The sequence below is a fragment of the Gracilinanus agilis genome, chromosome 2, assembly GCF_016433145.1.
Source record: "Gracilinanus agilis isolate LMUSP501 chromosome 2, AgileGrace, whole genome shotgun sequence".
Lineage (NCBI taxonomy): Eukaryota > Metazoa > Chordata > Mammalia > Didelphimorphia > Didelphidae > Gracilinanus > Gracilinanus agilis.
Genome location: NC_058131.1, coordinates 425,103,567 through 425,128,221, shown reverse-complemented (window position 1 = coordinate 425,128,221; position 24,655 = coordinate 425,103,567). Strand labels below are relative to the sequence as shown.

The 24,655-nt window shown below is 46.9% G+C and overlaps 3 protein-coding genes across 4 annotated transcripts in view; 2 read left to right on the top strand and 1 right to left on the bottom strand.

Annotated features, from left to right (window-relative positions):
- The window catches only part of AHNAK2 (AHNAK nucleoprotein 2), a 189,767-nt gene extending 179,526 nt beyond the window's left edge, over nt 1–10,241 (top strand). The window contains exons 9-10 of the mRNA XM_044659916.1: nt 932–9,802; nt 10,146–10,241. Coding sequence (XP_044515851.1) covers nt 932–9,802; nt 10,146–10,241 — 8,967 coding nt within the window. The remainder of the gene's footprint in view (nt 1–931; nt 9,803–10,145) is intronic.
- Nucleotides 10,242–10,608: 367 nt separating this feature from the next.
- Nucleotides 10,609–14,113, top strand: LOC123237622 (protein AHNAK2-like). The gene has a single exon (XM_044664653.1). The coding sequence runs from the start codon at nt 10,631–10,633 to the stop codon at nt 13,211–13,213; it is 2,583 nt and encodes an 860-aa protein (XP_044520588.1). The 5' UTR covers nt 10,609–10,630; the 3' UTR covers nt 13,214–14,113.
- An 8,911-nt stretch (nt 14,114–23,024) lies between these two features.
- The window catches only part of PLD4 (phospholipase D family member 4), a 38,916-nt gene continuing 37,285 nt past the window's right edge, over nt 23,025–24,655 (bottom strand). For both annotated transcript variants that reach the window (XM_044661894.1, XM_044661895.1), the window contains one exon: nt 23,025–23,472. In XM_044661894.1, the coding sequence (XP_044517829.1) occupies nt 23,270–23,472 (203 nt within the window). In that variant the 3' untranslated portion in view covers nt 23,025–23,269. The remainder of the gene's footprint in view (nt 23,473–24,655) is intronic.

The window sequence follows — 24,655 nt, the reverse complement described above, 5'->3', positions numbered from 1 at the left end:
TTACTTATGCTTCTGGGAGATGTGTAAGACTTCTTGGCATCACCCCAAATTCTCACCACTCACCACAAGGTGAAAGGTAGATTCCATTTGAATGTTGTAGGCAGACAAAATATGTACATGTTACAGTTGCTTGTCTGCAAAAATCATTCTTTGTTGATGAGAAGGAATACCTCCCTTTTCTTGTAACTTGGCTTTGTCATTTTCAATAGTATCAGAAGGTTTAGCCTCAAGGGTCATCCCCATCAGAGTCCTTGTGAACATCTGCTTTGTGGCATTGGGTTCACCTGCAGAGAAAGAGAGAGGAGGTAAAAATGATGGTCAGTGGGGGGCAGGGAGAAGGCCCAGTGGATGGAAAGCCAGGCCTAGAGATAGGATGTCCTATATTGATATCTGGCCTCAGATACTTCCTCGCTGGGTGACCTTGGGCAAGTCACTTATTCCCCATTGCCAGCCTTTAATACTCTTCTGCCTTAGAACTAATACATGGTATTGAAATTAAGACAGAGAGAAAAATAATGGTCAGACCCAGCAGATGGGAAGCAGGTATGGTCTACCATAAAGCTCAAACTGTGCACACACTCTGCTTAATAAACTTTAAAACATTGTATAAAATAAACTATTAGAATTTGCTCATGCCAAAAGGAACCGTAGAGATCATCTAGTTCAGTTTCATCATTTTAAGGAAGTGCAGAGAGATGATGGTGTCACAGGATTATTAAAGCAACAGAGGCAAAATTCAAACCTTTGATTCTAAATCCTGAGCTCTTTCTGCTACTGTATCATGATACTGATTACTGATGTGCCCTCTGGTAGGGATGTAATGTTCTTTACATCAGCATTGCTTTGGGCTGTTTGATAACAGGTAATCCAATACCTGGTCCCTAATGGAAATGAAGGTAGTAAACTAACAGGGTAATCCTTTCTCAATCAGGGTGAAGGTCTCACAGATGGAACACTGGAGACTTCTGAAAAGACACTTGAAGAAGAAGAGGACAAAGAGAAATTAATAGTTAAACCCAGAACAGGGAGGAGCCAGCGGCCAAAGAAAGAGAGATTGTCATGGCCCAAATTTCAGGCAAAGAAAACCAAGAAGGTTGTGAGCCACCGTAGGTCTCATAGCACATCGGATGCCTGTGAGGGCAGAGCCCCTGACCTTTCCCCGACAAGTACGGATACTGAATTACATTTCCCCAAAGAGGAGACACATCTAAAAGAGAAGAAAGATAGTGGGAGGAAGAGAAAATTCCTGAACATTGGATTTAGGATGAACCGGAAACCTGAAACAGATGACAAGATTCTAAAAGCAGGTTCAACAATAGCAGAGGCCAGAACCAAAATAGCAAAAGACAGCCAAAGGATCCCTTTGAATCTACAGGACCCAGAAATGGAACTGGGCAGGATAGAATCCCAGGCTACAACTGGAATCCCGGAGCACTTGGAAAGTGGGGATAATAGGTTAAAGCTACAGCTCCAAGGTGATTCTAGAACAAAGAAACAGGAAGAAATGGCATCAGAAGCTAAACCTGGGAGTGGTGCTGAAATAGGAATCCCAGCCTCTATCTCTGGAACATTCACTGGGCCTCATGTGTCTATGAAAGGCAGAAGAAAAAAATTGGACAATACAGAAGACACCACAAAGGATACTGTGAGTGGAAGAAAACATGCATCACAGACAGGAAAAGAAACAAGAGAAAGACTAGAAGATGCTTCTTTTGGTGTTCGAGGGCTGGAAATTGGAATTGCCAAGTTAACACTTCAGGAGCCTCAGGAGGAATTGGGCAAAGGCCATGAAACACCAGAGATAAGAGTAAAAATACCAACTTTGCAAACCCCCAAATTTGGGTTTTCCAAAGGAAAAGTGCCTGAGGCTAAAGTAAGTGTCTTTGGGCAAGAATGGGAACAATCTCTGGGGAGCATCAATGTGAATCAGGGGGAGATACACATGGAAGCCACGACTGAGAAGGATGTAACCTTACTAGATAGGACAGGAGCAATGAGAAAGATATCTGTAGAGTCTCCGAGCCTAGAACACACGACCTCTAGCATCCCTGAGATTTCAGACTGGAAGGTTGAGACACCCAGCAAGAAAATATCACAAATATCCAAAATGGATGCTAGCACCCCCAAGGTGGACATTACCATTCCCAGTACAGAAGTGTCCTTGCCAAGGTTTGGAGTTCAAGGTTCATCAACAGGAATGGAGGGAGTGAAAAAGGAAGGAGACAACAAACTGGGGGACATGGATATGGAGGGGAAAGACAGCAAGTTCAAAATGCCCAAATTTAAGATGCCATCATTTGGATGGTCTCCAAGCAAAGAAAAAAAAGGCTCAGTGGAAGTATCTTTACCAAAAAGAGATGTGGATGTGTCAAAGACTTCCATAAAGAGAGGTGACAAAGGTGGAGACCTAAGTATATCACTGATACCTGCAGAAATCCAAGGCATGGACACAGATTTTAGTATGAAAGAGAATGAGAAGGAAGTCACTGTGGATGACAAGGGTATGGAAATTAAAGGACCAAAGGTTCAGATGCCCAGTATCAAAGTGCCACAAAAACTGAAAGCAGAAATCAAGGGACCAAAGACAGATGTCAACATACCTCCTATGGATATGTCCCTACATAAGGATGAATTAAAAAAGCAGGCCCCCAGAAAGGAAGCAGAAAGAGTGAATTTAGCAGGTGAAGTAACAAGGAGAGAAAAGGAGGGTGATCACAAAGAAAGTAAATTCAAAATGCCCAGATTCTCTATGCCAGGTTTTGGATGGGGAGGTAGTAAGGATATTGGATCTTCTGTGGATGTGGAAAGTGACCTTAAAGAGCCAAAAATGACTGTCCCATCTTATACTGTGGACAAAAGCACTATAGATAAAAGAACTCCAGGATTTGATATAAATGTGGAAGTCTCAGGGGGAAAGATGGAAAAAGTAAATATAAATGGTATAGAAATTAATAAACAAATAGAAGGGGTAGAAATCGACACAGGGGATGAAAAAGGAACACAGGGAAGTATAGGAATCAAAGGACACATGCCAAAGATGCAGATGGCAGGAATGAAAATACCACAAATGCCAAAAGCAGATATTAAAGGTCCCAAAGTAGACATCACCATGACCAGTATGGACGTGTCCATGCCCAAGGGCAAAGTCGACATCAAGAGCCCGGACCTGGAGGTGGAGGGAGTAAAGCTGGAAGGGGACATCAAGCTGGGTGACAGAGACACGGAGGGCAAGGACAGCAAGTTCAAGATGCCCAAATTTAAGATGCCATCCTTTGGCGTTTCTGTTCCCAGCAAGGAAGGCTCAGTTTCTGTGGACGTGAGCCTGCCCAAGACAGACGTGGAGGTGGCTCTTCCCTCTGTAAAGGGCGAGGTCAAGGCTGGCGACCTGAGTGTGGAGGTGCCCTCAGTGGAGGTGGACGTCAAAGGGGTGGCCCTTGAGGCCCAACTGCCCGAGGCCGCAGCGGAGCTTGGAGACCTGAAAGGGAAGGCAGGCAGTGCCGGCATCAAAGGCCATTTGCCCAAGGTCCACATGCCCAGCATCAAAATACCCGAGTTGCCCAAAGCAGACATCCAAGGCCCCAAAGTGGACATCACCATGCCCAGTGTGGACGTGTCCGTGCCCAAGGGCAAAGTTGACATCAAGAGCCCCGACCTGGAGGTGGAGGGAGTCAAGGTGGAAGGGGACATCAAGCTGGGTGACAAGGACGTGGAGGGCAAGGACAGCAAGTTCAAGATGCCCAAATTTAAGATGCCATCCTTTGGCGTTTCTGTTCCCAGCAAGGAAGGCTCAGTTTCTGTGGACGTGAGCCTGCCCAAGGCAGACGTGGAGGTGGCTCTTCCCTCTGTAAAGGGCGAGGTCAGGGCTGGCGATCTGAGTGTGGAGGTGCCCTCAGTGGAGGTGGAAGTCAAAGGGGTGGCCATTGAGCCCCAACTGCCCGAGGGCGCAGCGGAGCTTGGAGACCTGAAAGGGAAGGCAGGCAGTGCCGGCATCAAAGGCCATTTGCCCAAGGTCCACATGCCCAGCATCAAAATGCCCCAGTTGCCCAAAGCAGACATCCAAGGCCCCAAAGTGGACATCACCATGCCCAGTGTGGACGTGTCCCTGCCCAAGGGCAAAGTCGACATCAAGAGCCCCGACCTGGAGGTGGAGGGAGTCAAGGTGGAAGGGGACATCAAGCTGGGTGACAAGGATGCGGAGGGCAAGGACAGCAAGTTCAAGATGCCCAAATTTAAGATGCCATCCTTTGGCGTTTCTGTTCCCAGCAAGGAAGGCTCAGCTTCTGTGGACGTGAGCCTGCCCAAGGCAGACGTGGACGTGGCTCTTCCCTCTGTAAAGGGCGAGGTCAGGGCTGGCGATCTGAGTGTGGAGGTGCCCTCAGTGGAGGTGGAAGTCAAAGGGGTGGCCATTGAGCCCCAACTGCCCGAGGGCGCAGCGGAGCTTGGAGACCTGAAAGGGAAGGCAGGCAGTGCCGGCATCAAAGGCCATTTGCCCAAGGTCCACATGCCCAGCATCAAAATGCCCCAGTTGCCCAAAGCAGACATCCAAGGCCCCAAAGTGGACATCACCATGCCCAGTGTGGACGTGTCCCTGCCCAAGGGCAAAGTCGACATCAAGAGCCCCGACCTGGAGGTGGAGGGAGTCAAGGTGGAAGGGGACATCAAGCTGGGTGACAAGGATGCGGAGGGCAAGGACAGCAAGTTCAAGATGCCCAAATTTAAGATGCCATCCTTTGGCGTTTCTGTTCCCAGCAAGGAAGGCTCAGCTTCTGTGGACGTGAGCCTGCCCAAGGCAGACGTGGACGTGGCTCTTCCCTCTGTAAAGGGCGAGGTCAGGGCTGGCGATCTGAGTGTGGAGGTGCCCTCAGTGGAGGTGGAAGTCAAAGGGGTGGCCATTGAGCCCCAACTGCCCGAGGGCGCAGCGGAGCTTGGAGACCTGAAAGGGAAGGCAGGCAGTGCCGGCATCAAAGGCCATTTGCCCAAGGTCCACATGCCCAGCATCAAAATGCCCCAGTTGCCCAAAGCAGACATCCAAGGCCCCAAAGTGGACATCACCATGCCCAGTGTGGACGTGTCCCTGCCCAAGGGCAAAGTCGACATCAAGAGCCCCGACCTGGAGGTGGAGGGAGTCAAGGTGGAAGGGGACATCAAGCTGGGTGACAAGGATGCGGAGGGCAAGGACAGCAAGTTCAAGATGCCCAAATTTAAGATGCCATCCTTTGGCGTTTCTGTTCCCAGCAAGGAAGGCTCAGCTTCTGTGGACGTGAGCCTGCCCAAGGCAGACGTGGACGTGGCTCTTCCCTCTGTAAAGGGCGAGGTCAGGGCTGGCGATCTGAGTGTGGAGGTGCCCTCAGTGGAGGTGGAAGTCAAAGGGGTGGCCATTGAGCCCCAACTGCCCGAGGGCGCAGCGGAGCTTGGAGACCTGAAAGGGAAGGCAGGCAGTGCCGGCATCAAAGGCCATTTGCCCAAGGTCCACATGCCCAGCATCAAAATGCCCCAGTTGCCCAAAGCAGACATCCAAGGCCCCAAAGTGGACATCACCATGCCCAGTGTGGACGTGTCCCTGCCCAAGGGCAAAGTCGACATCAAGAGCCCCGACCTGGAGGTGGAGGGAGTCAAGGTGGAAGGGGACATCAAGCTGGGTGACAAGGATGCGGAGGGCAAGGACAGCAAGTTCAAGATGCCCAAATTTAAGATGCCATCCTTTGGCGTTTCTGTTCCCAGCAAGGAAGGCTCAGCTTCTGTGGACGTGAGCCTGCCCAAGGCAGACGTGGACGTGGCTCTTCCCTCTGTAAAGGGCGAGGTCAGGGCTGGCGATCTGAGTGTGGAGGTGCCCTCAGTGGAGGTGGAAGTCAAAGGGGTGGCCATTGAGCCCCAACTGCCCGAGGGCGCAGCGGAGCTTGGAGACCTGAAAGGGAAGGCAGGCAGTGCCGGCATCAAAGGCCATTTGCCCAAGGTCCACATGCCCAGCATCAAAATGCCCCAGTTGCCCAAAGCAGACATCCAAGGCCCCAAAGTGGACATCACCATGCCCAGTGTGGACGTGTCCCTGCCCAAGGGCAAAGTCGACATCAAGAGCCCCGACCTGGAGGTGGAGGGAGTCAAGGTGGAAGGGGACATCAAGCTGGGTGACAAGGATGCGGAGGGCAAGGACAGCAAGTTCAAGATGCCCAAATTTAAGATGCCATCCTTTGGCGTTTCTGTTCCCAGCAAGGAAGGCTCAGCTTCTGTGGACGTGAGCCTGCCCAAGGCAGACGTGGACGTGGCTCTTCCCTCTGTAAAGGGCGAGGTCAGGGCTGGCGATCTGAGTGTGGAGGTGCCCTCAGTGGAGGTGGAAGTCAAAGGGGTGGCCATTGAGCCCCAACTGCCCGAGGGCGCAGCGGAGCTTGGAGACCTGAAAGGGAAGGCAGGCAGTGCCGGCATCAAAGGCCATTTGCCCAAGGTCCACATGCCCAGCATCAAAATGCCCCAGTTGCCCAAAGCAGACATCCAAGGCCCCAAAGTGGACATCACCATGCCCAGTGTGGACGTGTCCCTGCCCAAGGGCAAAGTCGACATCAAGAGCCCCGACCTGGAGGTGGAGGGAGTCAAGGTGGAAGGGGACATCAAGCTGGGTGACAAGGATGCGGAGGGCAAGGACAGCAAGTTCAAGATGCCCAAATTTAAGATGCCATCCTTTGGCGTTTCTGTTCCCAGCAAGGAAGGCTCAGCTTCTGTGGACGTGAGCCTGCCCAAGGCAGACGTGGACGTGGCTCTTCCCTCTGTAAAGGGCGAGGTCAGGGCTGGCGATCTGAGTGTGGAGGTGCCCTCAGTGGAGGTGGAAGTCAAAGGGGTGGCCATTGAGCCCCAACTGCCCGAGGGCGCAGCGGAGCTTGGAGACCTGAAAGGGAAGGCAGGCAGTGCCGGCATCAAAGGCCATTTGCCCAAGGTCCACATGCCCAGCATCAAAATGCCCCAGTTGCCCAAAGCAGACATCCAAGGCCCCAAAGTGGACATCACCATGCCCAGTGTGGACGTGTCCCTGCCCAAGGGCAAAGTCGACATCAAGAGCCCCGACCTGGAGGTGGAGGGAGTCAAGGTGGAAGGGGACATCAAGCTGGGTGACAAGGATGCGGAGGGCAAGGACAGCAAGTTCAAGATGCCCAAATTTAAGATGCCATCCTTTGGCGTTTCTGTTCCCAGCAAGGAAGGCTCAGCTTCTGTGGACGTGAGCCTGCCCAAGGCAGACGTGGACGTGGCTCTTCCCTCTGTAAAGGGCGAGGTCAGGGCTGGCGATCTGAGTGTGGAGGTGCCCTCAGTGGAGGTGGAAGTCAAAGGGGTGGCCATTGAGCCCCAACTGCCCGAGGGCGCAGCGGAGCTTGGAGACCTGAAAGGGAAGGCAGGCAGTGCCGGCATCAAAGGCCATTTGCCCAAGGTCCACATGCCCAGCATCAAAATGCCCCAGTTGCCCAAAGCAGACATCCAAGGCCCCAAAGTGGACATCACCATGCCCAGTGTGGACGTGTCCCTGCCCAAGGGCAAAGTCGACATCAAGAGCCCCGACCTGGAGGTGGAGGGAGTCAAGGTGGAAGGGGACATCAAGCTGGGTGACAAGGATGCGGAGGGCAAGGACAGCAAGTTCAAGATGCCCAAATTTAAGATGCCATCCTTTGGCGTTTCTGTTCCCAGCAAGGAAGGCTCAGCTTCTGTGGACGTGAGCCTGCCCAAGGCAGACGTGGACGTGGCTCTTCCCTCTGTAAAGGGCGAGGTCAGGGCTGGCGATCTGAGTGTGGAGGTGCCCTCAGTGGAGGTGGAAGTCAAAGGGGTGGCCATTGAGCCCCAACTGCCCGAGGGCGCAGCGGAGCTTGGAGACCTGAAAGGGAAGGCAGGCAGTGCCGGCATCAAAGGCCATTTGCCCAAGGTCCACATGCCCAGCATCAAAATGCCCCAGTTGCCCAAAGCAGACATCCAAGGCCCCAAAGTGGACATCACCATGCCCAGTGTGGACGTGTCCCTGCCCAAGGGCAAAGTCGACATCAAGAGCCCCGACCTGGAGGTGGAGGGAGTCAAGGTGGAAGGGGACATCAAGCTGGGTGACAAGGATGCGGAGGGCAAGGACAGCAAGTTCAAGATGCCCAAATTTAAGATGCCATCCTTTGGCGTTTCTGTTCCCAGCAAGGAAGGCTCAGCTTCTGTGGACGTGAGCCTGCCCAAGGCAGACGTGGACGTGGCTCTTCCCTCTGTAAAGGGCGAGGTCAGGGCTGGCGATCTGAGTGTGGAGGTGCCCTCAGTGGAGGTGGAAGTCAAAGGGGTGGCCATTGAGCCCCAACTGCCCGAGGGCGCAGCGGAGCTTGGAGACCTGAAAGGGAAGGCAGGCAGTGCCGGCATCAAAGGCCATTTGCCCAAGGTCCACATGCCCAGCATCAAAATGCCCCAGTTGCCCAAAGCAGACATCCAAGGCCCCAAAGTGGACATCACCATGCCCAGTGTGGACGTGTCCCTGCCCAAGGGCAAAGTCGACATCAAGAGCCCCGACCTGGAGGTGGAGGGAGTCAAGGTGGAAGGGGACATCAAGCTGGGTGACAAGGATGCGGAGGGCAAGGACAGCAAGTTCAAGATGCCCAAATTTAAGATGCCATCCTTTGGCGTTTCTGTTCCCAGCAAGGAAGGCTCAGCTTCTGTGGACGTGAGCCTGCCCAAGGCAGACGTGGACGTGGCTCTTCCCTCTGTAAAGGGCGAGGTCAGGGCTGGCGATCTGAGTGTGGAGGTGCCCTCAGTGGAGGTGGAAGTCAAAGGGGTGGCCATTGAGCCCCAACTGCCCGAGGGCGCAGCGGAGCTTGGAGACCTGAAAGGGAAGGCAGGCAGTGCCGGCATCAAAGGCCATTTGCCCAAGGTCCACATGCCCAGCATCAAAATGCCCCAGTTGCCCAAAGCAGACATCCAAGGCCCCAAAGTGGACATCACCATGCCCAGTGTGGACGTGTCCCTGCCCAAGGGCAAAGTCGACATCAAGAGCCCCGACCTGGAGGTGGAGGGAGTCAAGGTGGAAGGGGACATCAAGCTGGGTGACAAGGATGCGGAGGGCAAGGACAGCAAGTTCAAGATGCCCAAATTTAAGATGCCATCCTTTGGCGTTTCTGTTCCCAGCAAGGAAGGCTCAGCTTCTGTGGACGTGAGCCTGCCCAAGGCAGACGTGGACATGGCTCTTCCGTCCGTAAAGGGTGAGGTCAAGGCTGGCGACCTGAGTGTGGAGGTGCCCTCAGTGGAGGTGGACGTCAAAGAGGTGGCCATTGAGGCCCAACTGCCCGAGGCGGAAGCTGAGCTTGGAGACCTGAAAGGGAAGGCAGGCAGTGCCGGCATCAAAGGCCATTTGCCCAAGGTCCACATGCCCAGCATCAAAATGCCCCAGTTGCCCAAAGCAGACATCCAAGGCCCCAAAGTGGACATCACCATGCCCAGTGTGGACGTGTCCCTGCCCAAGGGCAATGTCGACATCAAGAGCCCCGACCTGGAGGTGGAGGGAGTCAAGGTGGAAGGGGACATCAAGCTGGGTGACAGGGATGCGGATGGCAAGGACAGTAAGTTCAAGATGCCCAAATTTAAGATGCCATCCTTTGGCCTTTCTTCTCCTAAGAAGAAGAGTTCAACATATGTTGATGTGAACCTGCCCAAGGCAGACTTGAATGTGGCACTTCCATCTTTCAAGGGTGACGTCAAGTCTGGTAACTTGAGTATGGAATTGCCCTCAGTTTCCCTTGATGGTAAAGACTTTTTAGACTTTGATTCTTTTGTTCCAGAAGAAGTGGTCCAGTTTGGTGTACTGCAGGTTAGAAGTGAGACAAGTAATATCAGTGGTTCTTTGCCCAGTGTTCAAATGCCAGGAATTAAAATGCCCCAAATATCAGAAAGTGTTACCATGGTTCCCAAGGCAGACACTACCAAAACTACATTTGATGTCTCTCAATCCAAAGATGTAGTTCACATTACCGTGCCCGAAATTGATGCATCTGCTCCCAGTGTTGAAGTGGACAGTACCCTTTTTGAGAAAGATTTTGATGGAAAACAATCTAAGTTTAAAATTCCCAAATTTAAAATGCCTTCATTTGGTTCCTCTCACCGCAAGATATCTAAATCTTCAGTAGACACTCATATGGCCCCTGCTGATATAGAGTTTTCTGAAAGTTCTACTGAATTTACGGTTAAGGAATCTGATTCGAGCTCCTCATCCTTCCTCGGTGCTTCTGTCCTTAAAGATCCAAATTTAAAAATTGAAGCGAGCAAACTCAAACTCCAGATGCCCAAATTGACCCTTCCCAGGCTTGGTTTCTCCAAGGATGATGGTAAAATTTCTAAGACCACTGTAAATCTCAGTATATGTCAACCAGAGATCATTAGCTCCACTGTGGATGCATCCTTTCCCACCATTCCTGCAACTGTTGATGGAATCTCTGTTGAGGCTCCCAGCTTTGATATACCTGTTCTAGAAACAGACACACAAAATTTTGTCTCCAAAGTCCCAGTGTCCAATGTCACAGTGACTCAATCTGATTCTCAGTGTCCTCAGTTTGAAGAGAGCCTGCAGGCAATCAATGTGAAGGCTTCCAGTGTCATACCTGACTCACAGGCCAGCATTTCTGAACCTGGGACTCTGAAAATGGACCAGGATATGAACCTTGCATTCTCTAGTTCATCTGACACACATGAAAGACATATGCATTTTCCTGGGATTATGCTGCCAGGTTTGACTTCTACTAAAATTAACATAAGTGGTCACCACACAGAATCTACCAAAACTGTAGTGAAGGAGGATATCACCCTCACAAAGTACCAGGTAACTCGTCCCATGTCAGAATCTCATGACGCCACTTCTCTTCCCCATCCTGATACCACCAATATTTTGGAGGGACATTCCCTTCACCTGAAAGGAGAGGAAGAAGAGCTAGGAGTCTCGACTGGCACAGGAAATGAAAGAGTAGAGGCTCTTCCTTACACCTCTGCTGGAGTGATTAAATTTCCCAGGTTTCACAAACCAAAATTTGGGGTTTCTATCTCTAAGCCCTTGGATATCTCTTACTCTCAAGAACCTCACAAAGTGGCAGCAGATATGATGGCCCATGAAGTGCCACTTGCACCAGCAATAGATGAAAGAAAGGAAGAGGAGATTCCCGCTGAAGGGCAAGAGAGTTGGTTCAAAAGGCCCAAATTCCGAATGCCAAGTTTTGGACGCTCATCCTCAAAGGACAAAAAAGTGGTGCTTGATACAGAAATAGTGCCAATTGTGGTTTCTGCTGCCCTGACACAGAGCGAAATACAAGTCTCGGAAGGTCCTGCCCTAGGGAAGGCCACTGCTGAGGAGCCATCAGTTGAAAAGGAGAGTGGCAAAGACCAGACTGCCCTTCCAGATGTTCACATGCCCGAACTTGGTTCCTTAGTTGCTCAAGCCAAGAGCCATAACATCCATATTTCCATACCAAAATTGGAGGCAGATGTGTCTCAACCATCTCCTAAAGCAGCCATAGGGCCAGTAGCCCTGGAATCAGAAACATATGCAGATGTGCTAAAACGCAACATTGATGACAAAGGCTTAAAACTATGCCAACCTACAGCTGGGATGTTGGATTCAACAGTTTCTGTGTCAGAAGTCAGGGTCCCCTCTGGAGAAAACTCTGTGTCTGTTCTGTTGCCCAGCCTAAGATTTTCCACAAGTGAAATGAAGGCTCCCAGAGAAGAAACTGGTGAGAAAGTTCTTTCCACACAGGGAATGTCTTTGCCTGGGCAAAGCAAAGGTGAAGGGGGCACTGTATTCTTCCCTGAGCCAGAAACATATCTTCCCCCAACAGAAGGGCCCATTAAATTCAAGACCTCAACTACTGAAATCCCATCTCAAGTCTCTGTTGTTGAAACAGGCCGAGTTTGGGAAGGCTCTGTTTTGACTGTTAAATTTCCAAAATTACAAGTACCCAAATTTACCTTCCATGCCCCCAGTACAGAGGCTGACATTTTCATTCCCCAAGTGAGAGAAATAATATGCCCTGAGACAGACATCGAGATAGCAATTCATAAAGAAAGCCCTGAAGAATGGAGTGCCAAAGTCCTCAAAGCAGCCTCTGAGGTTCCTCCTCAGACAAGCCCCGACCCAATAAGACCTCCAAAGGACCTTGCCCTCACCTCAATAGCCTCTCCCATTTCCAAGGTCAAGGTTCATATTCAGGGTGCCCATATAGAAAGCCAAGAGGTCACTGTAGAAAGCCGAGTGACTTGTGAACATGGTGAGCTCCCAAGACGAGAGACCTTTTCTACTCAGATAGTGAGAGCCTCTGAGATCCCTCCATCTGATATTCAAACACCTTCTTATGGGTTTTCCCTGCTGAAGGTAAAGATTCCTGAATCGCACATTAATCTGGATGTGACAGGTAAGGAACAAGAAACCCTTAGATACACAAGTTCTGCATCCAAGTTGCAAGACATCTCAGAAGAGGGTTTGAGAAAAGATGAATCAGGAGTAGACACAGTAGATTTATCACTAGAAGGGGAACTCCAGCCTGAAACAGGAGAACCATATGAAATCATCTCTTCTAGTGCCAATTTGCCAAAGCTGAAAACATTTACATTTGAAGTTCACTCTTCCCATCAATATGTAGACAGCTACTCTGATGAGGAGCCTGCAGAAATCCTGGAATTTCCTCCTGAAGATATCCATGGCCAAACACCACCAGATGAAGAAGAAAAGGAGCAAAAAGCCCAACTGGAAAGTAAGAAGTCTTCTGGTCTATTCCGATTTTGGCTTCCAAACATTGGATTTTCTTCTTCCACCGATGAGTCAAATTCAGATTCCAAAGCTGAAGTCTCAAAGTCAATACCAATAGAAACGCAGCCAGAAGCCAGATCAGACATTGAACCTCCTAAGAAAGCAGAGAAAACTGGCTGGTTCCGATTTCCCAAATTGGGATTCTCCTCTTCCCCAGCCAAGAAGAGTAAAAGTCCAGAGGAGAGTGATGCAGAGCCCACTGAGGCAGGATCACAGGAGGAAGCTGAGCAAACAGTCACTTTCTTTGATGCACAGGAAACATTATCCCCAGAAGACAGAGAAGGGAGTGAAGGTATCACTAGCACCAACAAAGATGATGCTCAAGATACTAATGTCCTAATTACATCTTCTGCAAGAACTGAATTAATCTTACTAGAGCAGGAAGGAAAAACTACAGGAAGAACAGTTTCTGGGCCTGTGGCTAAATGAAAGGTAAAATGGGTTTTCCTAGCCATCCGAAGAGAGACTGACAAACAAAATCTAAAAGCTAAGCCAATAGGAAAGACCTATCCTGACTGCACTTGTCCCTCCGCGTCAGTTCAGAAAACTGAACGTGAAAACTAGTGAGAAGAACCCTGCATAGGTATCCTTTTGCTGCCCAATGGCTATGCTCCAGCTGTAACTGAGCATGATGGTGTCTGTTGCTCCAGAAGCAAGCCACACATTCTTGAGAGAAAGAAGGCCTTTAGATCTAGGCAGAGTTCATTGTGACTGAAAAAGGGCTAGACCCCAAGAAACAAAGACTGAAGGAAAGACTTTGGTAAAGTACCACCTTCAGAAACTCACCAATAAAAGTTAAGTGCTAGCTCTTTTGTGGAAAGGTCTGTATGGTCACTTGGGAGAAGGGAGGTCCAGTTGTTGGTTTTGTTTCTGTCCTGCTGCTGCTACTGCTTTCTGGTGGGAAATCTATTATCCTTCTTTTAGGTAGGGTCAAAATGTATTCCATGGGATCACCTTTCCCACAGGACAAAGCTGCTTTCTCTTTCTGTTAGAAGTCCTCTCTATGTCAAGCTTCAGAAACCTGAGAGGGCAAAGCTACATGTGGTGGGGATGAAAGGGAGAGGAGAGATCAGGCGGAGGACAAACATAGGTGGAATACAGCAGTTAAGTAGCGTTTAGAGGGCAAGATAGGCAGATGAGAGGATGACAAAGTATCTGGGAATCGTCTCTCAGATTTTTCTAGGAAACTAGTTGTAGATGGTCCTTTGGCTGTATCTGTGACCCTCTCACCTGCATTGGTCATTACTGTGGTTCACAGCCTTCCTTCTTATGATGTGTATGAGGCACTGAATGAAAACCTCCACAAGAGAAATAAATACTATAACACCATTGTTGGTACTGCTGATTGTTTCTGTTTCAGGGGGTGGGAAGGAAGGGTAGGCTCAAACCACTCTTCCTCTGGTCTCCCCTCCCCTCCTCTCCTATTCCCCTTGGTAAGAGATTGGCTCAACAAACCTTTGAAAAATCAGCATTAGGTTTCATGGCATCTAGTGGTGACCATCCCTTTCCCCAGAGCTGTCATCAAACTTACTAACTTTGGGATGAAGGTACCTTCTCTCTAATACCTTGCCACTGTATGCTTGCTTCCAACCCAAACACATTACTTTTGCTTTTATGTACACTTTTCATTTTCCGAATATATGTGTCTCCTCCTCAGTTGCCCTTATAAGAATAGTCGTTTAAAATTTCTTTTATTTTTTCCATATTATTTGTTTTAGTAATAAATCAAAATGCCCAATCACCTACCCATATAAACAAGTGATAAATCATATGTTTTTCTTCTGTGTTTCTACCCCCACAGTTCTTTCTCTGGATTCGGATAGCTTTCTTTCTCATAAGTCCCTCAGGATTGTCCTGGATCATTGCACTGCTATTGGTAGCAAAGTCTATTACATTTGATCATCCCACAATGTTTCTGTGTGCAGTGTTCTCCTGGTTCTGCTTATTTCACTCTGTATAAGTTCATGGAGATCTTTCCAATTCATATAGAAATTAAGCAGTTCATCATTCCTTTCGGCACAATAGTATTCCATCACCACCATATACCACAATTTGTTCAGCCATTCTCCATTCGAGGGACACCCCCTCGTTTTCCAATTTTTTTCAGCTACAAAGAGGGTGGCTATACATATTTTTATATGAATAGATCTTTTCCCATTTTTTATCTCTTTGGGATACAAACCTACTAGTGGTATTGCTGGATCAAAGGACATGCAAGGAATAACCATTTTTAAAGGAAAAGAGAAACATTAAAAGCTTAGCCCAAACTAGCTGATACATCAATGGAATCTAATAGCGTATGCAATATTCCACACCCATAGGACCCTACCTCTGCAAAGAAGGGAGGGAGATACATTTTTTTTCAACTCTTCTTCCAGATCAAGGTTGGTCATTATAATAGTTAGCTTTTGTTTAGCACTTTAAAATTTGCAAAGTACTCATTTGACTCTCACAACAATCCTGTCTGGTAGTTGCAATTATTACTCTCTTACTCATTTTTGTTTTTTTTTTTTACAGATGAAGAAACTGAGGCATAGCTAGTAGGTGTCTAAAGCAAGATGTAAAGTAGGTGTCTAAAGCAGGATCAGGTCTTCCTGACTCCCATTCCAGCACTCTAATCACTGTGACCTAGCTGCTAAGTACAGAATACTGTTTGATCAAGTATACTTTCAAGAAAATTTTCTTTATCTTAGCTACCAAGGCTCCCCTGAGATAATGTCACAAAAGAAACGAGTGCAAAGGGAGTATGTTTAAATTCCCTGCAGGAAAATCTTAGATGAATCAGTTCTCCTCCATGGGCCTCAGATTCCTCCTTTGTAAATTGAGAATGTTGGACTTAATTTCAAAGAGTCCTTCCAGGTCTGATGTTCTGTGTTCCATGTTTCTTGATGAAACCAGACCTTAAAGAACCACCCCTGCTACATGGTACTGGTAGAAAGGCTTGCTGATCATGAGGCTGGTATCTGACATTCTCCCAGAATGGCAGGCAGACCCCAGAGCACTAAGTGGATAGCAGCATTTATCTTGGACTTGCCAACATGAAGCTGCCAGGAATCAGCACAAACCCAGCACTGATTCCTTCCTCAGTCAAAGTGAGATGAGACCAAGGGCTCAATTCCTGCCCCTCTACCCATTTTAGGAGCCCTGAGCTTTGTGTTCTTTCTTCAAAGGGCCTTCACATCCTCTGTCTTCAGGACCCTCTTTCAAACCTTGAAAGAGTGTGGGATTTAGAATAAGACTATCAGAGATAAGAACCTTAGATTATGGAAGGAAAGAAGGAAAGAAAGAAATTAAGAAAGAAAGAGAGAGAGAAAGAAAGGAAGGAAGGAAGAAAGAAAGAAAGAAAGAAAAAGGAAGAAAGAAAAAGAAATGAAGGAAGGAGGAAGGAAGGAAAGAAGAAAGAAAGGAAAAGGAAGGAAGGAAGAAATGAAGAGAAAAAGAAAAAAGGAAGGAAGAAGGGAAGGAAGATAGTTAACAATGCCTATGCTGAAAGGAGTTTTAGAACATAATGTATCAAAGGGACCTTGGAACAGAGACCATAAACTTATATGGAGTCAGCACAGTATAGGAAAAGAACATTGACTGTAATGTCAAAGAACTCAAATCCCATCTGTATGATCATAGCCAAGTTATTTAATGTCCCCTAGCCTAGTTTTCTCATCCATAAATTGAGGAGGTTTGAGGTCACTCACAGATCAATGATCTTATGTCATCCTGAAAGGGCTAGAATAACAGAGAATGACATAGAATGACAGAACTAGAAGAGAACTTCGAGCCTATCTCTTTACACATGCCAAAAATGAGGCTCATTGAAGAACAAGATTTGTCCAAAGCCACACAGTGAGTTAGTGACAGAATTGAAATTAGAGCCTAAGTTTCCCTACTCCTAAGACAGTGGTCTTTCCTTTATCTTTCCTATTCTTCCCAGATAGGAAAATGTTCTCAGGGTGGATGGGAGGTTAGAAGTCATATCTGTCTGAGGAGAAAGCAGAAAACGTGGCTCTCTCTGGGAAAAGGGACATGGGAGAGGGATGGGCATGCTTAGTCCCAGATGCCCTGTCTATACCACCAAATTGGATAGGGTAGGGAAAAGGTCAACCAACAAGTGTCTCATGGGCTGAGGAAAAGGATAGACCTTTTTGGGGGGAGCTGATGTAAACCCAACAGAGAGACCCAGCTACAAAGGGAGGGATTCCATGAAGACTCAGGGAAACAGTGGGCAGAAGACTTCCCTTCCTGTCTAAGAGTAAAAAGTGCCTTGTCTGAAGCCTCCCTTGTACTCTAGGCAAACACCAGGAGACAGTCTCCTAGAAAACGAGCTTTCAAAGATAGACAAGTATCCCTAGTATTCAGCTCCGTGTCTAGCATGCAGCAAACACTTAAATGTTCGTTGACTGATTGGTGTGATGTATCAGCCTCTTCCCACACAACCACAACAGAGAAAATAGAGGAGGGGAAGATGACCCCCTAGACACACCTCCGCACAATCTATAGGATCACAAATCTAGAACCAGGAGGGATTTCATCTAATGCTAACTAGTGCAAGCCCCTCTGTTTTACAACTTAGACCTTCAGAAACTCAGACCTGGGAAGTGATTTGCCTAAGGCCACAGGTCACACAGGTAGCAATCATGGTGGGGGAAATTTGATTTCAAAACGAAGGCTCTTTTCAGTGGAATTGCTTGTCAGCTCTGGGAGAGGGGAGGGAGACAACATGAATCATATTCTTTGGAAAGTTATGTAGAAATTTGTTATTGGAATAAAATAAAGATTAAAAAATTTTAATGAGATTAAAAAAACAAACTAGGGCTCTTTTGACCAGTCCCCATTGCATATCCTTCTCCGTGTGTGTGTGTGTGTGTGTGTGTGCGTGCGTGCGCGCGCGCACGCGCTGACTGTCTCCATTTCGTCATGGATCCTGCTGGGACTGTGTGTCACCTTTAGAGCTGAGACTAGAGGTTGGGTCTCCTGACCACAAACCCTGCTAGGACTCTCTCAGACATTACTAGACTAACTGGCATTTTAGGAAGATCTCATAGCTCTTAGCTATAGTTCTGTCATGTCCCAACAGCAATTACCTCCCAGGAGCCTGAGAGGGACTTTCCATTCTCTGTTAAGGGATGATTAGCACCTCTGGGTGAGGGTTTGCTGAGCTCTTTCCAAGGCTGCTCATCCATCTTTGGTGTCTGTCTGTCTGTCACCTAACTCTTGCCTGTGGCTCCAAGAAGCTGCATCATGTGCGTCAGCCATACCTTAGTAAAACTATCTGGGTAGATGGGCTAAATGAGGTTGAGGGCAACCAAAAGACCTCAAACCTGTTCAGTGAGTTACAGGAAATGTCTACCCCAGGCATGTGAAGACTTCCCCTGGAGAAATGGGTGGATGAGGACGATTTGTTCCAACAGCCACGAAGGTGGCTAAAGCAGGGGCTGTGGAGGGCTTAGAACTTGGTCAGACGTCAAAGATACCGAGGTCATCTACTACCTCCGGGGCCATCTCCTGTCGTCCTGACTTTTGTCTTGGACGTCAATGACTCTGGAAGAGGAGAGGGGGGCCAGTGACTCTGCAGCTCTGCCTCACTTAAATCCAATTCACATGAAAGTCAAGACATTACTCCTTGATGTCACTGGTCCTCTTCAAAATGAAGGATTAGCAACATCATTTGGGTCAGAAAGGCCAGAACTCACCTTCTGCCTCCGTTATTTATCGGCTACTTGATCCTGGGCAAGTCACTTAACCCTAACTACCTAGCCCTTGCCTCTCTTCTGCCTTAGAATCAATATTTAATATCAATTCTAAGACAGAAGGTAAGGGTTAAAAAAGTAAAGTGCAATTGTCATCATTCGTCATAACTCAAATTCATAGGATATATCAGTTTATAAAGTATTTTCTCATCTGATTCTCATCACAGTTTTTGGAAGGGAAACAGTGAGGGAAGGAGGGAAGGAAGAAAGGAATGTGGACAGGATTGATTTTCCCTGTTTCACAGAGAGGTCCAGAGAGGGGAAACCATTTGTCCAAAATCACACAGTAAGTGGCAGAGTGTGACTGGGCCTTAGGACTTGCTGGACACTCCATAACAGTTTCCAGATGGGCCAATTCCTACTCAGAGCTCATTCAGGGGGCCTTTGTTTTCCTTCTCAGGGCTTTTAGCTTTTCCTCCTTTCTAAAACTTCCTTGAGACCTGAACTCCCCCATGACTCCAATCCTCCCAGATGCTGGAGTCAGATGGGACCCCATGGCTCAGAAATCTGCCTGCCTGATCTTTCCTTTGCTACTGCCTGAAGATTCACAGACTCTCTCTCCCTTCTCTACCTCTGCCAGTAAACTATCAGGGTTCAAGGGGCCTTTTTCAGGGACTTCATTCAAAAGAGCCAAGGATTTAAATTCAGAGACAAAACAACACAAAGTTTAAGTCATCAGGACTAGGTATAAAATGGAGTAAATGGTTTTGTACTTGAATCAGAAAATCTGAGTTTAGGCTCTAGCTCTGCCACTTAACACTCCCCCCCCAGCCTCAGTTTCCTCCTGAAAGGGGGGGATATGGACACATGTATACTACCTACTTTACAGGGATGTGTTGAGAAAACAAAAGATGATAGAGAAATATTTATTATTGCCACTACTACTACTACTAATATCCACTACAAATAGGTGGCATTCAAGTTTTTAAATTTTCTTCCCCCTAGGACCTGAGATCAGAATTCCCCTGTAAGGTCTCAAATGGAATAATTCCTTTCTTCTGGCATAGGGCCAGGTCTGGGTTTTGGACAAAGCTCATTTGCCCATCTCTTATTGTAGCCTCCCATCTCACCCAATAAGGAATGATTCTTTTTTTGTTCTGCCAAGCCCTTACCTAGCTGTTTCTTTCTACGAAGCCCTTACCTTCCATCTTAGAGTTAATACTGTGTATTGGTTCCAAGGTAGAAGAGTGGTAAGGGCTAGGCAATGGGGGTTAAGTGTCTTGTCCAGGGTCACACAGCTAATAAGCATCTAAGCCAGATTTGAACCCAGGATCTCTCTAAGCTTTCAATCTACTGAGCAACCAGCTACCCCCTACTTAACTGCTTCTAAGACAGTCCCTCATTACAGGCAACAGGAGAGAAAGGGGATTATATGTTAGGTACTATCACAGTGTTTTCCATCATCCAGAAAAAGAATAATTTAACCTGAAACCAAATTTTCCCCAAAGAGAACAAGCTAACAAGGAATTTACTTAGCCACAGTAGAAGAAAGCTACTCAACAGGGAGAAGCATTAAAGGCCAAAGTCACACAGCTGGGGATGCAAACCCAGACTGATTTCCAAGGCTTCCACTCCACTAATCTGTCTCGCAGACCCTGTATGTCTCTGCTTTCCTGGTGTCATATTCCCTGTTCATATTCTGCAGGTCTAGTGTTCCTGCCAAGATGGGTACTCTAAATGTCTGCTGTGCAATGTTATAATGAAGTGACCACTCACATGGCAGGCTTACTCCAGGCCATGACTGAGTTATCCATACATTTGGGTTTCCCAGTCATCTTCCTGCCAGGGTATGGGCGTTTAGTGCTCTATACGGATACTTGTTTGTTTATTCATTTTCAGTCATATCTGATTCTTCAGATGTTTTCTTGGCAAAGATACTGGAGTAGTTAGCTATTTCCTTCTTCTGCTCATTTGACAGATGAGGAAACTGAGGCAAAGAGGGTTAAGTGACTTGTCCCAGCTAGTAGCTGTCTGAGGTTGGACTTGAACTCAAGAAGCTTTTTCCACTGTGTCACCCAGCTGCACGGTAGTCTCAAAAATATTCATTTGATAATCAAAATAAAGAAGAAGAAGGAGGAGGAGAAGGAAGAAGAAATGAGAAGAAGGAAGAAAAAAAGAAGGAAGAAGGAAAAAAGAAGAAAAGGTTTTCAGTTCAAAAATCCCTCTACCCTCCTCTATTTTTTTTTTTGCACTGGAAAGTCCATTTATGCTTCCTTTCTATGAGTTCAGTCTTGCTTGCCTCCTTTCTCATGTAATCCAATGATCTTTCCATTATACCACCATTATACCACCATTATACCACTCTGCTTCTCAGTAATAAATCATCATAACCCACAATAACACTGTGAAGTTAAGTTGTGCCTATTTTATAGATAAGGAGAAATTAAGTGACTTGCCCAGAACCACAAAACTAGCAAGGATGTCATATAATTCCTGTATGTAAAAAGAGGAATTAGGAGAAGGAGCAGATGAACCTTCAGAGAGGAAATGTTAGAGGGGAAATAAAAGATACTAGGACAGAACTGTTGGGGGAAAAGATCTTTGTGAAAGTCTTCAATCATTTGCACTTCAATGTGGATTAATTTTAGAAGCTCATTTTTCTGGTTCAGTTCTACAGGGATGACTAGGAGGGATCAAAGAAGGGGATGGAATAATCTGAGAGCAGGTCTGGCTCTGGCCCCTTGGCCAGAGGCTACATATAAAGATGCTACCTGGAGGAAGGATGTTGGCAGCCACTCAGCTTTTCTGCCTCCCATTCCTCATCAAAATGCACTTGAGCTGTGTAAGGAGCTCACTTCTGTCAGTTTCAAGGGCCTTAACTAATTATGACAATAAAAAATATCTCCCAATTCCAGAACACTTCAGAGTTTACTAAGCTCTTTTTTGTTTTCTGTGAGATAAACAGTATTATTTTTCCTATTTTATGGATCAGGAAACTGAGTCAGGGTAAAGTGCTGGTTTTCCCAATCACACAGCTAGTTACTGTTACTTGTCCCAGAGAGGTTTTAAATGCAGACTTTCCAGATCCAAATTCATCATCCAATCTAATGAACTAAAATCAGGTGAGATCATTTGACTTTGGAAGCAATAGGAACACTGTCTACACCTGTTCATACTTCCTTGTTTTTCCTTACTGGAGCCACGTAAACCCACTGGGCTGGACTGCCTTAGGCAGGCAGATCATAAAATCTATGTTTACCTGAGTGTGTTTGGTGTCTCTAAAGCTCCGTTCTCAGCTGAACCATATGGGTGTTAGATGTTCTGGCCTACTGGGAATGAGGAAGGGTCTACTGGTAACTCAGAGAATAGTTAAAACTTTAGTACCTCTAATCTGAGGCTTCTCTTCCTCTTCAAGAGCTCAACATTGCTCTAGTCTATGACTTTTGGGACATCCTCTGCATAAACTTCTATTTACCCTCCCCTTCGATTATTTTGAGAATCAGTGTGTTTTCTTGCCCTTCTTTTTCTTTGTTTTTCTTTGTGGTTCTTTTAGGGTACAGAGTGATCCAGACCTGGGATTACCTTCCCAAAGGCAGAAGGGGTTTTAAGCTGGACCTTAAAGAATGAGGAAGATTCAGAGAAGTAAAGGAAGAGAAGAACAAAAATTTTGTCAGAGGCAAGAAATGATCAGATAACAGGTCTGAGTTGATAGAGGTATCCACACAAGGGTATGCTGGAGTCAGCTAGGACCAGCTCTCAAGAGCTGATTGTTAAATTTTCTGTGAGTAACTCTGGTGTAGTAGAAGCAACCCCCAACTCCTGTCCCCATGCATATTAGGCTCATTTTTTTCCTTTAAAGCTATCGAGACCATCTTCCAGACTAAAGAAACTAAATAGGGAGCAGCTGGGTGGCTCAGTGGATTGAAAGCCAGGCTTAGAGATGGGAGGTCCTGGGTTCAAATTTAGACTCAGACACTTCCCAGCTGTGTGACCCTGAGCAAGTCACAACTCCCATTGCCTATCCCTTATTGCTCTTCTACCTTAGAATCAATACACAATAGTGATTCTAATATGGAAGATTTTTAAAAGAGAGACTAAATAACATCAGATAGTTGATATTGTTTCCAGGTTGCCTAATTACACACAACTCAGAAATCCACAAGGGCTTCAAATCTAGGCTTGATTTATTGTTTTGATGATTGTCTAGACTTGAGAAAGTGATGGAGAAATTGGTTAAAATGTAGATTAAATTTAAATGTGTATCATGGGTAAATCCCTTCCTCCCATTCCAGGGAGCTGGTAGTTAAACATTTAACCAGCATACTCCTGTCTTCATGTGATGAGGAAAGATTGCAGTTGGGCCCATGTAGGAAGAATTATTTTCAGAGTATGAAGCCTTAGGAACATACATCTATTTTGGGAGAGAATCTTGATGTGCCCTGCAGCATCAAAAGGAGAGAAAAGAGTGAAGGGAAAAAAGAGGAGTAAGGGAGGTGGGTGAAAGGAGAGGAAGGAAAAAAGAAGGAAAGGAAGCAAAAAGGAGGCATCAAGGAAAAAGGGGAAAGGAAATGAAAAGGTGGTGTACAGGGAGAGGGAGAAGGGACAGAGAAAATCAAAGAGGAGAGTGATCATAAAATGTGGAGCTAGAAGGGACCTTAAAAATAATCTAACTCAATCATTTCTTTTTATTGATTAGAAACCTAAGCCCTAGAGAGGGAGATGGAAGGGGAAAAGTCAGAGAAGGGAAAGCAGAGAAAAAAATGGAAGAGGGAGCAGGGGAGAGAGCTTGGAGATGCTGGTCTCAGGCATGCCAGACACAGTCCTGCTGGCCAGGAAGTTTTTCCAGACTGATGGCATAAGGGGACTGCCAATCCCGCTCAAAAATACTCCTTAGCTTGTCCTGAATGGTGGGAGCTGGGTGCTGGGGATCAGAGGAGCTTTGATTGACGATCACCCCCACACCAGCTGTGTTGGTGAAATAATCCTCAGACCAGTTAGATGTTCCTGTGGGAAGAAGAGAATTGATCATTGTTCTTATAGGACTCAGAGACATGATCAGTTCTCCATCAGCCACCAAGGTACAGCATAGCAATTACCATGAGAAGTGTTCCACTGGTACCTCAAGCTCAACATGTCCCAAACCAAACTTGCCGTTTCCACCCCCTCCCAAACCCACTGCTCTTCTCAATTTCCTCATTTCTACTGAGTACCATCAACTACGTGGCATTCTTCAGTTGACTTTAGCATCAACCCTCACTCTTCCTTCTTCCCTTCCTCTCACAGCTAATCAGGTACCAAGGCCTGTAGATTCTACCTCCAGAACATGGCTTGCATTGGTCCTCTTCCCTCCAAGGGCAGCAGCCCCCTGCAGTTCTCACCTCATCAAGCTTAGACTCTCATAAATAGCTTTTTAACTGTTCCCTCTGCCTGGCCTTGTCCCTTGTCTAATCCATCCTTCACAGGCTGCCAAAATAATCTTCCTAATGCGCATTTCTGAGCATCACTTACCTACTCAGAAAACCCATCTTTTATTTATTTATTTATTCATTTATTTATTTATTTATTTATTTTTATTTTGAATATTTCCCCATAGTTACATGTTTCATGTTCTTTCCCTCTCCCCCAAGCCCCCCTACTCTCCCTTAGCACAATTCCACTGGAAAACTCACTTTTTACAGTTGAGGAAGCAGAAGCTGACAAAGGTTAAGCCCTTTGCCCAGGGTCACATGGCTAGGAAGTGGCTGAGGCCAGATTTATAACCAGGACCTCCTATGTCTAAGTTTGGTTCTCTGTCCACTGAGCCACCTAGCTGTTCCCAATCCACAATCTGCTGAACTCCCATTTCTGTAGCACTTTATGGTCTGCCAATTGTCATCCTTCCAATAATCCCAAAATTCAGGTAGGAAAAGTTTTATTATTTTCCAGGTGAGAAAATTGAATCCCATAGAGGTAAAATTACTTGCCGAAGGACACACAGCTAGTTAGCTACTAGGGTCTGGTAAGTATGGGGATCAGGGTTCAAACCTAGGGTTCTTCCTCATTCCCTCCACTGCTGATTGTAGGTCCTCTTTCTTCTGCCATTCCTTAAGAACTGCTTCTCCTTTAAAGTTCAATTATCTCCAGATCCTTGTTGCTGTCTTCTATGGACCTCCAGGTCATTCTCTTCCCTTCTCTACTCCAATGACCT